At 43.9% G+C, this 14,336-nt stretch overlaps 1 protein-coding gene across 4 annotated transcripts in view; it reads left to right on the top strand.

Annotated features, from left to right (window-relative positions):
• LOC148450958 (uncharacterized) overlaps window positions 1-14,336 on the top strand; it is a 66,115-nt gene that overhangs the window by 46,405 nt on the left and 5,374 nt on the right. Inside the window, exons 1-3 of one of the 4 annotated variants that reach the window (XM_088462482.1) lie at window positions 6,587-7,202; window positions 7,853-7,861; window positions 11,528-12,928. In XM_088462482.1, the coding sequence (XP_088318608.1) occupies window positions 6,587-7,202; window positions 7,853-7,861; window positions 11,528-12,078 (1,176 nt within the window). In that variant the 3' untranslated portion in view covers window positions 12,079-12,928. Of the gene's footprint in view, window positions 1-6,586; window positions 7,203-7,852; window positions 7,862-11,527; window positions 12,929-14,336 lie in introns of those variants that run through there. The other 3 variants (XM_088462479.1, XM_088462480.1, XM_088462481.1) reach the window with 3 other exon arrangements.

Raw genomic sequence — 14,336 nt, 5'->3', positions numbered from 1 at the left:
CCCCGAGTAATGGCTGTGGTGCTTATAGTGCGCGGCTCCCCCGAGTAATGGCTGTGGTCCTTATAATGCACGGCTCCCCCGAGTAATGGCTGTGGTGCTTATAATGCTCGGCGCCCCCGAGTAATGGCTGTGGTGCTTATAATGCTCGGCGCCCCCGAGTAATGGCTGTGGTGCTTATAGTGCTCGGCTCCCCCGAGTAATGGCTGTGGTGCTTATAGTGCGCGGCTCCCCCGAGTAATGGCTGTGGTGCTTATAATGCACAGTGCCCCCGAGTAATGGCTGTGGTGCTTATAGTGCGCGGCTCCCCCGAGTAATGGCTGTGGTGCTTATAGTGCGCGGCTCCCCCAAGTAATGGCTGTGGTGCTTATAGTGCGCGGCTCCCCCGAGTAATGACTGTGGTGCTTATAGTGCGCGGCTCCCCGAGTAATGGCTGTGGTCCTTATAGTGCTCGGCGCCCCCGAGTAATGGCTGTGGTGCTTATAATGCACGGCGGCCCCGAGTAATGGCTGTGATGCTTATAATGATCGGCGCCCCCGAGTAATGGCTGTGGTGCTTATAATGCACAGTGCCCCCGAGTAATGGCTGTGGTGCTTATAGTGTGCGGCTCCGCCGAGTAATGGCTGTGGTGCTTATAGTGTGCGGCTCCGCCGAGTAATGGCTGTGGTGACATGTTTCTAAGTGAATAAATAGGTTTCATCCTTGTAAATATGTACTAATGCCAGTCTGATACCAGAGCACACACATCCTATAGATGAGATAAAGTTTGGGTTCAGCTGTATGAATTCTGCTAATTTCCCGCTAGTGGTTCAGTGAAACATTTCTCCTCTAATTAGTTGAATCTCAATACACAAAGTCTAAGAGTTCCTTTGTTATGGCGCACTCCTGGCTCAATATGAAAGTTGAGCGATTCCATTAAAAAAATTATTCAATATCCCGATCAGCAAGATATTTCAAAAGTTATATATGATCTCATTTACTGAGAAATATGCAATTAAAAAATAAAAACAAAGCAATGTCTTATCCACTTAATAAGCAGACCAGATGCATTTTGGGGGGGTTTGGTAATGTTTGTTTTTTATATTACTTTTAATCCTATATTTACTCCTACAGGCTCGTACTTAGATTGAGAGACTGACTGATATTTTGTACCTTCAAGTTTAGGGAAGGCCAATCCCAGCTCATATTATTTATATAAAATATAATTATTATTATTATTTTTTATTTTTTTAACACTCGAGACTGGGGGGAAAAAAGCTCAAACCTGGGATTCCCGGGATTAAGTTAATAAATGCCGGCTGCACACAGACTGCATTGCGGGCGGGCGCAACCGTAGAAGGGGACGGGCTGGTGTGCAGCATGACCTTAATGATGTCGCACGCAGCCATAGGAGGCCCGGGGCCAGCATCTGAGCTGACAGACCTAGTGCTCAGCGCTGCACCTGGGCTGAAGACGAGCCACGTATTTTAATCCTGAAAATCCTGGGATTGGAGCCACCAATCCTGGGATTGAAATCCCACCGTGTTTTTTTTTTTCCCCTAAAATCCCAGGAACCCGCTGATCCCGGCATTGGCCTCCCTACTCAAGTTTTGTTTTAGATATGTTCTTAGGTTTTAATAAATGTTCTTTCCTACATTGTTTTTCAAGTAGTTACAGTAGAAGTGCAGGTTTCTATTCGTTCTGTTCAACATGGAAACATTATTGTAGTGGTATTTAATGTCAATGTATCAATATACTGTACATGTGAAAATGCATAAATGATTGCTTTATATGCCGTTAATGCAGTATAAGTTTATAGACTATAATGGTCAAGATCATATCAGCAAGTTGGGTACTTGGTGACTACTCGCTCTTGCAACCACACACAGCCGTTCCGGAGCGGTATTACACAGTGACTCCTAGATAAATGGCTACTAATGTGATTATCCCATTTAAGTAATATGCATTACTTTTATAATTCCCAAATGCTACAGCATCATAAGGGGCGGATGATATGGGCTTTGATTGGCTGGCTGGGGATCAGAGACTAGTCTGGCCTTGGTACATGCTGATGATGGAGGGGTTTGTCCTCGTTCCCTTCTTGAGCCAGAGATCCTTGAAGCCAAAGGTTTTGGTGGGCTCTGGTGACCAGTCTGGTCCATTTGTTTAAGGCCTCATTTGGAATCTCCTCCATCACGTGTTCCGAAGGCTGCAGTGGAATCCCCTTTTATATTGAACTTCAGGAGTTCATGACCGGCCTTGGTCGTCTCCTCAACCTGTTGATACTGGGTTGCCGCCTCTATTTTTATTTACACTGACTCTCTCATGGATGTAATCTCCGGCCTTAGAGCTCTCGCCTTCCACAGCCCTTTTGTAAATCCAATTTGAAAAAGTTTGATTCAGAGATTTCATCTTGATTAGGATGCATGTAGTATCGCCCTTTGTGGCAGGTCCCCAAGCATCGTGCTCTGATTTAGTCATCCTCAGCTATGAGGTTGGTTGATTGTAGATCTAAGGACTGGTTTTTTTTCTCAGAAAGGAATGGAAGGTTTCTTAATGAATCTATGACAACTGCATTCATTAAGGGACCTTTTACAGAGCTAAGAACAGGTGAAAGGGGTTCTGCTTAAATGTAGGTATGTCTCCTAATTACGAAGTAATATGGGTCAACCCAACCTCCCCTCCACTCTCTGTTGGGGAGAATGCAGAGGGTATGTAGCATCAGATGCTTTGATAGGCTGTAGTGAAGAGGTGGAGTAAGAGTGTATCTTATGACGAGATCAGAAATGTATGAAAGATATATACCCTTTGAATGTGGGGGTTGGTAACTTGAATTGGATTCAGGAGGTAAATGTGGAGTTGGTATACAGATTTGCACTGGAAGTGAAACTGCACGAGAGGGAGAACAGTCTCACCGTGGCATTTATGGTGGATGGTAGACGATAAGGAAGGTGGAGGTGAGGGCCTGATAGCAGGTTGTTGCAGTAGTGAAGGTGGGAGATACTGTGAGAATGGATAAGGGATCTGGTAATGTCCTGACTTTAGCTGGGTATACACCTAGACAATCATCAGGCTGATGACCCCTTATCGGCTGGTCGATCCTAATTGTATAGGTGTGTATGCAGGAGTGTGAGCCTATTAACAGATTTAAAACTCTCCTGCAAAAGGTCTGATCGAGAAGATTGCATCTTTATGTGCAGTTCAACAGTCCCGACCTCCCGATCAATTGAAGAAGGGAAGGGAAACTAGAAGAGGGATAGTGACTCTAAGAACCATGGTAACAGCAGAGAGAGCACTGAGGGGTGGGTAGGTGGCATAGGAAGAAGTGGGTATGGGGTGAAGGATCTGTCAAAGAAGAGATCTTGAGAGATGGTGCTGAGTTTTTCTTTCAACTAGACAGCAAAGTTGTTGGCAGTAAGGAAAGTAGGTGGTGGTGGGCAAAGCAGCAAGTTGATCTTAGAGTTGTCTGTGTACTGGGTGGATATTATGGACTTACACTAAAACCTATTTTAAGAGAGCAGAAAACAAGACTTCAGCATTAGGGCACCTTAGGATAGAACTTCTGAAGAATTTGATTATCGGTTGAGCATTAAACATCTTCTTACTAAAAGATTCTTCATCTGCCGTCTCCTGTCACCACCAGAATAGTGCAAAACTCTGTGCTGTAGTGGATTGAGCTCAGTGCCTCCACGCTAAAGCCCTCTGCCAGTTACTCTGCTAAGACTGGCCCATGGTGATAGACCAGTGGGAATTAGCAGACACTACTCAGGAAGTGTTGCAGCAGCGTGTCCACATACATCCACAAGTAGGTGGTAACGGGTGCCCGTGGTAGGAGCCTGGGAGAGGTGGTAAATTGTGCCGGTGGTAGGAGCAGCCTGGGAGAGGTGGTAACGGCTGCCGGTGTAGGAGGAGCCTGGGAGAGGCGGTAACGGTTGCCGGTGTAGGAGGAGCCTGGGAGAGGTGGTAACTGGTGCCGGTGTGTAGGAGCCTGGGAGAGGTGGTAATGGCTGCCGGTGTAGGAGGAGCCTGGGAGAGGTAGTAACTGGTGCCGGTGTGTAAGAGCCTGGGAGAGGTGGTAAATTGTGTCGGTGGTAGGAGCAGCCTGGGAGAGGTGGTAACGGGTGCCGGTGTGTAGGAGCCTGGGAGAGGTGGTAATGGCTGCTGGTGTAGGAGGAGCCTGGGAGAGGTGGTAACTGGTGCCGGTGGTAGGAGGAGCCTGAGGGAATGAGCGATTCCAGGTGCTGGAAGTAGGAGCCAGGTGGGGACTGCGAAGTACCTGCCCACTATGCAGTGGGAGGAGCCAGTAATAGGCGCTTACTGAAAGGGAAGCCCCAGGAGTGGTGACGTAAGGCTGCATGCTCAGGTTACTCTCTATTCTAAATCTGTGGTTTCCTGGCGGAGCGAGGTCATCCTGTCATACTCTTTGTAACTTTACACCAACATTCAATCCCTTCAGCCACCTTTTGAAACTAATCCCAGGTTTCTAATGTATCAGTTTCAGGAGTGGGACAAGTTTTTGCTAAAAACTAGATAACAACCTTGAGTCATCCTAGAGTCTTCCAGGTGCTTTCATCCACTCATTACAATGAGTAAGACAAAGTCCTCTATTCCTATACGCACATTTCTAGATAACCTTTGTTAGTAAAGTATATAGGTCGTTTCCCGGCATTGCTTTTGTGGAAGCTGCTATTTCAGTTACTCTGAATACAAAACGAAATGTCAACTGCAACTGACTGAGTACCTGCGGCTAGGTTATTAGACACTTAGATTGTATTGTTATAGCAATAAATGATTTTCACAATAATATCCTTTTGATCTTACCCATAGTATTTTATGTACAACGTCTGCCTAGCAAAGTGTATCTGGTCTCTTTGGGTTTAAGGCTAATGTGTACGTGATTGATCACAATTTATTGAGACCTGATCATCCCCAGCTATGTGATAGTCTTGTGATTCTACTCCATCTGTATTCCAGCAGTGACAGGCGATTCTACTCCATCTGTATTCCAGCAGTGACAGGCAATGCATTAAACTTCATTCTTCATGCCTCTATCTATCTCCTATCTCTCTCTCTCATTGGCTCACTTCTCCGTATACAATATATCTTCCCTTTTTCACCGGGCAATATATGGAATGTTTCCCCCAATTTCCCAGGGCAATCTTTATAGCTTTAAATCGGAGATCTGTAAATATGAAGCCTCCCACATTCCTCCAGGCCTCTCAGCATTAAGGCCACCATTATACAGCTCGCATCACTGATTGACACACCAAATGCCATCTCCGTGCTATGGCTGATGATCCATAAGAGGGCAGGAGGGGTAACTGTTTCCGCCATCACAGTCTGGTGCCAAGTGATACGAGACATGGAAGTCTAAGATGGGATAGATTGGGATCCCATATCAAAACGTAAAGTAAATGTGGATGTCCACAATATGCTTCGGTCCTCTGCTTCTTTCCACCCCTCATTGGCGTAACAATGGCGCTTGCACTAGTTCAACAACAGTAACCGTGTATAAAGAAAGATGGCAGCTTCCATTTGTGCACAGAAAAAAGGGATTTGCCCCCCAGCACACTGTAGCAAAATCAACAAAAAATACTTAAATCCTACATGATAATAGAGATTCAGAGGTATTAGTTACATACATTTGCAAATATATGCATAAGCGCCAGGCCAATCATCAAGGCTCCTCTATACTGGTGTACCTAACGTCCGAGAAGCAAGGTACCCAAAAAAAAATTCCAGCCAAGGACCATCCCCAGGGCCTCACACGAAAAGGGGAAAAAAGGTGATAGTGAAGTGTAAAGGATAGATGTGTAAGGATAAATCAATAAGTGTTAATGAAGTAATTAGAATGACATAAATAATAAACAATTAGAAAAGTGATAAAAATATTCTATGTGAATTAAGTCGTGATGCCCTGAAAAAGGTCCAGCCAGAACAACTCTGGGGGCCCCACTCCCAAACGCTCACCCCAAAATAATTATTGCTACATAATAGTAGCACCCACTCTGGGATATATAATTACAAATTAGTGTACTGCATGATAACAGCACATGTATAAGCTGAGAGCTAACTCACCTTGGAGGTACCCTAGAAACCTCCACATGGCACTATAAGGACCAGCACCTCCTCCTAATGCTGACTCCCTTCATGCCTCTTAAGTCTGCAAACAAAAAATATGGTGAACCCCTTAATGTTAGGGACGCCAGTATAGAGGAGCCTTGACGATGGCCTGGCGCTTATTCATATATTTGCAAATGTATGTAACTAATAAATCCTACATGATAATAGAGATTTAGGAGGTAAGTATTTTATGTTGATTTTGCTACAGTGTGCTGGAGGGAATATCCCTTTTTTCTGTGTTCAGTGTAAACCCTGCCCTTTACAAGCACCTGTGCTATGTCATTAATCTGATACGAGCGACCACCATATTGCAGCTTCCATTTGTACAAATGTGAATAGATTGACAACGTCGTTCACTTTTACATTTTTGTTAAGCACTAACTAAACAAATTCTAATGTAATGTGGGAATGACGGGTCTAATTTTTAGGCAACAAATACATATGATGCTGAATAAATTGTGTAAAACCCGATGTCTGAGTTGTACATATGTATAAATATGCAGAATGTATCACACATGATGCAGCGACCCATCCGCTGATGTATAGAGGGTTTATCTTAGTACTTTTGTCCCCAACAGGTCCGCACGCCTCCTCGCACTATCCTGAGAAGACGCATCAGTGCTCGGAGTGTCAGCAATGTTTCCCTAATCATTCAGCCCTCCTCACCCACCAGCAAACCCATAGCGCCAGTAATCTGTATAGATGCTCGGTTTGCGGAGTGCGTTTCAGCTCCAAATTGACTTTTACCGCCCACCAGCGATTTCACACCGAGGACAAACTGTTTCATTGTTCTTACTGTGGGAAATCCTTTCATCAGAGGTCACGTCTCCTGTCGCATAAGAGGACTCACACCGGGGAGAGGCCATTCTCATGCCCGGTTTGCGGCAGATGTTTTGCAGAAAGATCTGCCCTTGTCACGCATCAGCGGATTCACTCTGGCGAGAAACCGTTTAAGTGCACGGAGTGTGGCAAACGTTTTGTCCAGAGATCCAGCCTGGTCAAGCATCAGCGCATTCACACCGGGGAGCGTCCGTTCGTGTGTTATCAGTGCGGCCGCTGCTTTTCCCAGAGCTCAAATCTTGTTCGACACCAGAGAATTCACAATGGGGGGAAATCTTTTGTGTTCTAGGTGAAGAAACATTGAGATACATCATAGGACTGGTTGACGAACCACAAACCATGTGGACGTGCATTGATTTTTTTTTTGTTTTTGTTTTGTTGTCTGCCAAATGCATATTAATCTGCAGGCCAAATATCTGGTTTTAGGACTTGCGCGTGCTGAAGGGATGCGTCCAGTGACCAATCAGTCTAAAAATGTACATTACGGAAGTGAACACTTTTTAGGGGACTCCCTTTTCATGCATTACAATTTAAAAAAAATAATAATTGTAGACTTAAATTACTTATGAGAGTAAGGATATCATTCCTGTTTTATTACTTGTAACCCTTTTGTATGTTTGAATGTCATTAATCCATGGGTTGAAGTGCATCTCAAATGGTTGAAATCGTAGGTTGATGATGCTTGTTCTGAGTATAGGATGCGGCCCAGTCTCCACCATTTTCAAGGAGGTAGAAAAATGAAGTCTTTTCACTGAGAGGAAAGAGCCGCTCTCCCTCCCCTAACGCAGGAAATGGCGAATTACGTTTATCTTCCTCCCATTTTACCTCATTAAAGTAATCCAGTCCACCCAAAGGAAATCTTACTTTTGTTGTGTGGATGGAAAGTAGGTCCACTGACGCTCTTAATCTGCACTTACCCCAGGTCCCCCTAAACTCCCTCTGTCTGTTATCGGGGCACCCCTGACTGGCACCTCCATCCTGGCTCTCAAATCTGTCCTACAAGTAAAATAAAAAAAAAAAAAAACTAGGAGAATAACTTCATAGAACATTTGCGCTTCTGTACATTTGTATACAAACTTGATCTGCTGTGTAAAATGACATCTAATTCTGCGTTTAGTTGGAAAAAAAAAGCAAAAAACAAAAACTATTCTGATGGGGTCTATTGTTAAAGTGTGTTCATTGCCAACAAACAGCAGTGGCAGCCATTTTGTGCACTATAAACCAGTGACATCACTGAGACAAGATGGCCGTTACGTGAGTTGAATCGAAGTGCGAAGTTGTAGCTTATCAGTTCACTAAGAAGCAATGAGGGTCATCCGCTCATAGCAAAAAGGTTTATTTTTTTTTTTCCGTTCATATTGGTTAATGGCCGCTTCCACTCTGTGTTGATGATGTCTGCCGCTGCAGTCGTATATGGTTAGTAACGTTTATAACCTGAAGGGGGGTCACTATTGATACTGCTGCCCATATAGAAGGTTAGCCTATGATCACACACTTTACAGTCTTTTTTTTTCTAAAGCGGAAAAACATTAGACATTTGCCATGTTCTGTATGTTTTCCTAATGCTGTAAAAGCCAATGTACTGCTCGATTTCATCCACCGCTTTTAAATTAAATATTTTGATGGTTTGATTGGTCTGCGTTCAAATTGCTGTGTGATCTGCACTGAAAATCCTTCTTTTTAATTTTTTTAAGAGCGTAATAACCAAATCTGTTTCAGACGTAGATGCACCTTGATCAGCCTGACCTGCCACCCGCACATAAAAGGACTGTTGTTAAAAAAGTATATATATAACTTAATGGCTGGTCCAGATTTTAACTACCCTTACCTGATCACCTTAATTTTTTATTGCATGTTCTCTCGTCTTATACCTCTACTCTTTCTGTAGAACACCTACCTCCTGACCCTTGATAAAACCCTTCATATATGATGTCTTCTATTTTATCTTACTCCCTCCCCTGCTCCGAGCTATAGAGGTTTAAATAAGAGCTAGGAGGCTTTAATAAAGGAGTGGCTCTTGAGGGCCTGATTTGAAGCTTTGGACTGAGGTGTGGGTCCGACTGGGAGACAGTTCGAGAGGCAGGGTGCAGAACGGGCACAATCTTGGCAGTGGGAGGAGGTAATCGGTTGGAAGTAGAGGCCGTGCTCATTGGCTGAGTGTAGCAGGCAAGAGTGTGGAGGGAGAATGAAGATATAGGGCTGTATTCAATTAGCGGCGAAAACTGACTTTTTTTTTCGTCAAAAACTGGAGATAAGTTTTCTCCATCCCAGACCAGGTGGAAAAAAAAAAATGCAAAATCCCTATTTTTGGCTAAAAATGTGGGGATTTTTTCAGAACCCTTTGGACACCTCCCCTAATAATAAATGATCCCCCAAACAATGTGTAAGTTGCGCACTTTGGCGAAAAACGACCGCACAATTTTGGGGAAAAAAAATACTGTTCCATGTAAATTGAGGGCACATCAAAAGGTGTGCAAGTATATTTTCGTGTCGTAAATACGCATTTTTAAAAACCGTTAAAAAATCGCCTGCTGCGACCCGTGTGCGATGGTTAAAACGCTTCACACATCCATTCCGCCCCGCAAAAAATCAGACCCAATTCATTAAAACCATTTTCAACATTTTTTTTTTTTTTTTTTTTTTTTTTTTTATACCAAAAATAACGCCGTTGTTTTTTGTTAAAGTGCGCAACTTACAAATTAATTTTTGGATAATTAATTATTAAAGGGGGGGGGGGGGGGGGGATGTGTCCAAAGGGTTCTGAAAGAAATACCAACATTTTTAGCCAAAAATAGGGATTTTGCATTTTTTTTTTCGCCTGGTCTGGGATGGAGAAAACTTATCTTCAGTTTTTGGCGAAAATCGTCAGTTTTCGATGCCAATTGAATACGGCCCATAGGGTGGAGAGGAATGGGTGAAGTCGAGTGTGAGGAGATTGTATTGGGTCCTGAAGGGGAGGCAGATTCAGAGCAATTGGAGAGGAAGATGAGCCGGGCAGCAGCAGTGAGGACGGATTGGAGAAGAGGGAGTCAGGGAGGCCAGATAAGAGGCGGTTACAGTAGTCCAGGCTGGAGATGACCAGTGAGTGGATGACCTACATAGTGACATCACCACCTCTTTTTTTGCTATAGATTTATCCCTATGCAGCAGTGCCAGTATATTGTCTTTTCAGCCACCTTTCAATCCTTTTTCACTAAGTTTTCTAAATGATTTATTAGTCTCCAGTGTGGCTCAGGCCTAACTAAGAGTAATGCTGTGTACTCACATCGTCTCGTGTGTACCCGCTATACTGCTGACTATGCACGCTCCTGTGGGGCGTCAGCGACATCCTCCTCCGGCCCTACATGCGGGTCCGACGGGGCATGTAATCAGCCAGGGCCATGCTGCCATTTGCCCGCATCAGCTCGCTTGACGGCACCAGGTCCCGTTGTACATGCCGGGCTGAGTATACATTGTCTAGTAGTGTGTACCCAGCCTTCAAGTACATCCACTGCTGCATAATGATGTATTACGTCGCACATCTATCCTCTTGCACACCTTCCTTCCTCGATATTCTAAATCGCACACTAATGTGCACAACTGTAATTACTGAGGGTATGACCTGACTTTCAGAGTTTTTTTTTTTTTGGTAACCTATCTGCTGTGATCCACACACAAAGGCATACAAAGTGGGTGTGTGTGTGTGTGTGTGTGTGTGTGTGTGTATATATATATATATATATATATATATATGTATATATATATAAATTTATTTTTTTCACGTCTTGATATTATATAAATGTTAGTAAAGTATATTGGCACGGGTTCCTCTCCGCGTCATTTTGTGGGCGATGCCATTTTTGTGTGCGCTGTACGTGTGAAATGCTCAATTGCCCGCAATGGAACCGTGCACTGTGGCCAGAATATGACGGTGTATATTAGGTACACTGGCTTGTTCTACAGCAGGGAGAGACCTATATTCTTATAAATAACTGATTTTCACAATAATATGTAGCGTTCATCAGGGTTCTGTCTGGTTTGTCTAAACTCTTTGTGGACCTATGATCTATAGGTGTAGATTGGACATGGTGTAAGAGGTGCAAACTGTACCCCACTTATGTGAATCTGTACCAAGTCTATAACAGAATTGACCGATACTGAGTTAAATTGCAATTTGTCACGCCAAATTACAGAATGTTATCCCTCTCGTAAACGCAGGGCTGCCCTGGGCTCCTGTCTGGTGGAATCCCAGATGCCTTCGGACAGACCTTTTGTCCATCACCCACTGGTCCGCCATCTCGGCCTCCCTGTCTCCTACAGGGAATCACGGTTTCCCCTACTATGCTGAATAAGGTTTTATTAAAACATTGCTCTTCCCCTTTTTCATTCCTTTGAGACAGATTCCAAACTGCAGGGCACCAACACATTTGTGCTCCCTAACCTACAGCTTCTATGCAGGGTAAACGCTAACAAAACAGTTACGTGTAACATTGATTAAAACCTGAAGTATGAATAATACATATGTATGAATACGCATAAATTTGATCACATGATGAAGCGATCCATTCACTGTATAGAGGGTTTATCTTAGTACTTTTGTCCCCAACAGGTCCGCACGCCTCCTCGCACTATCCTGAGAAGACTCATCAGTGCTCGGAGTGTCAGCAATGTTTCCCTAATCATTCAGCCCTCGTCACCCACCAGCAAACCCATAGCGCCAGTAATCTGTATAGATGCTCGGCCTGTGGAGTGTGTTTCAGCTCCATATTGTCTTTTACTGCCCACCAGCGACTTCATGCAGAGGAAAAACTGTTTCATTGTTCTTATTGCGGGAAATCCTTTGACCAGAGGTCACGTCTTCTGTACCACAAGAGGACTCACACCGGGGAGAGGCCGTTTTCCTGCCCGGAGTGCAGGAGATGTTTTGCCGACAGATCGTCTTTTGTTATGCACCAGCGGATTCACTCTGGCGAGAAGCCGTTTAAGTGCTCGGAGTGCGGCAAACATTTCGCCCAAAGATCCAACCTGGTGAAACATCACCGCATTCACACCGGGGAGAGGCCGTTCATGTGTCCTCAATGTGGCCGCTGCTTTTCTGATGGCTCAAATCTTGTGCGACACCAGAGGAGGCACAGCAAGGCCAAGTCTTTTGTGTTCTAGGTGAACGAACAGTTGTTCGGATACACAATAGGGTCTGGTTTATGAACCAGAACATTTTGGATTCTCAAGGCTTATTTGGCAGCCAAATGCAGACTGTGGCCGGTCTCAGGTCCCTGGAACTGGGCGTGCAAAAAGGGTTGTGTCCAGTTAATGCATCTATCTGACACACTGCATGATGTAAAATGTTTAAAAAATGACTTTGCTGTAGGAGAACCCTCTCCATCCATTTACACTTTTACGTTGTGCGACAAGTATTTTTAGGATAAGAATCTCCACCGCTTCATGGGAGAGAATGTTTTTGTAGTGCGCAAAAAGCCAGTGCACCTCGTGAATCAGAGACTGTCACTAGAATGTAAGCTAGTGAGCAGGGCCCTCTCACCTCTATGTCTGTCTGTTATTACCTAGTCCTGCTTTATTCGCTCTATTGTTCCCAATTGTAAAGCGCAACAGAATATTCTGAAGCTATATAAGTATCTGTAAATAAGTAAATGTCGTTTCTTCCTCTTATTTTTATCTTCAATTAATCCTGTTCTGCAAAACAAAATCCTGTTTTCAGTGTGGTTGTAAATGTAGGTACATGATTATGTCTAAACTGCAATTGACCAGCAAACTAGCCCCCCCCCCCATCTAATTTATGACGCTGTATTGCCCACAAATCCATGTGCCAAGTAACAGGTGATGTCACAGAATCCTAATTTACGCCATTCTATGACCAAGTGAGCCTCAGTCTGCGTTCTTCATATTCCACTGAACTTTCTCTCTAGCACAGGACTGTTCTCAACACATCCAGATTTTGATTTTGTCACTCTTTAAATTATCACTAATAAACTTGCTATTTACTAGGTATTCCCAGTTGAAGTCCGCTCGGTTTCTGTTGTGCTTAATGGTGTATTTGGGACATACCAACATGTCTAGTCCCTGAAGCTTATTACATGATTTATAAATGCAGAAATTGTCGCATAAACGTAAATCACCGGATAAGTCACATTAATAGGAATATAACAGCAGTTACAGTAGCTGATTTCTGCTGACGTCTCCAGCTACCGTGACCCAGGATGGCTGTTTCGCTCTATTGAATGTGTCCTTAAGCTTGTTGCGTTGTTTGCTTTTCCAGTGTAAGATACGTAACCGAAAAACATACACACACTACAAGTAAGGCTTGTAAATCTATATTATAGCTCTGCCAAAAGTGACTCGATAAATTGCTGCGTCACATTTACAGTACAGCAGTTGTTTTTTTTTTCATATAAAATACAGAACGCGCTGTTACTACACAATAAATATTCCTCTTGCCAGGGGTATATCCTGAGATAGTCGGCCACCTTTCAGTATAGAGTTCCAGAAGACTATAAACCTAAAGATCTGAAGCCAGTACTGAAATGAAGCGCACAGCCGACCATAATCCAGCGCTGCGTCCTACTGCTGCCGTCTCTCTGATTCATTGCCCAACGCCATTATATCTGCCAGTGCTGGGACTGCTAGTTCGGTTTATATAGGGCAGGATGAGCTGCCCCCTCCCAGAGGGCCATTCGTTACAGGTGCGGGTACTTTCAAAAACATTCCCTGGTCAGGTTGAGATAACATATAACCCTGTCCAGTGAATGTGGCATCCGTCTAACATCTGTCCCAGAATGACTCTATATGTCTATATCTCTGTCCTCTCCCATTCACCTTGGTGTTTTCCCCTTATAGCCTGTGAGGTGAGGAGACAGATTCAGCAACATTCTAGTAGTGTAATAAGAAAGATGGCTGCTTCCATGGTGAGGGGAGGAGGCAGATTCAGCAACATTCTAGTAGTGTAATAAGAAAGATGGCTGTTTCCATGGTGAGGGGAGGAGACAGATTTAGCAACATTCTAGTAGTGTAATAAGAAAGATGGCTGCATACATGGTAAGGGAATGAGACATATTCAGCAACATTCTAGTAGTGTAATAAGAAAGATGGCTGCATACATGGTGAGGGGAGGAGACAGATTCAGCAACATTCTAGTAGTGTAATAAGAAAGATGGCTGTTTCCATGGTGAGGGGAGGAGACAGATTCAGCAACATTCTAGTAGAGTACTAAGAAAGATGGCTGCATACATGGTAAGGGAATGAGACATATTCAGCAACATTCTAGTAGTGTAATAAGAAAGATGGCTGCTTCCATGGTGAGGGGAGGAGACAGATTCAGCAACATTCTAGTAGTGTAATAAGAAAGATGGCTGTTTCCATGGTGAGGGGAGGAGACAGATTCAGCAACATTCTAGTAGTATAAT

The sequence above is a fragment of the Taudactylus pleione genome, unplaced genomic scaffold (assembly GCF_031769625.1).
Source record: "Taudactylus pleione unplaced genomic scaffold, aTauple2 ptg001248l, whole genome shotgun sequence".
Lineage (NCBI taxonomy): Eukaryota > Metazoa > Chordata > Amphibia > Anura > Myobatrachidae > Taudactylus > Taudactylus pleione.
Note: the sequence above shows the minus strand (reverse complement) of the source record. Positions and strands in the feature narration are given on the sequence as shown.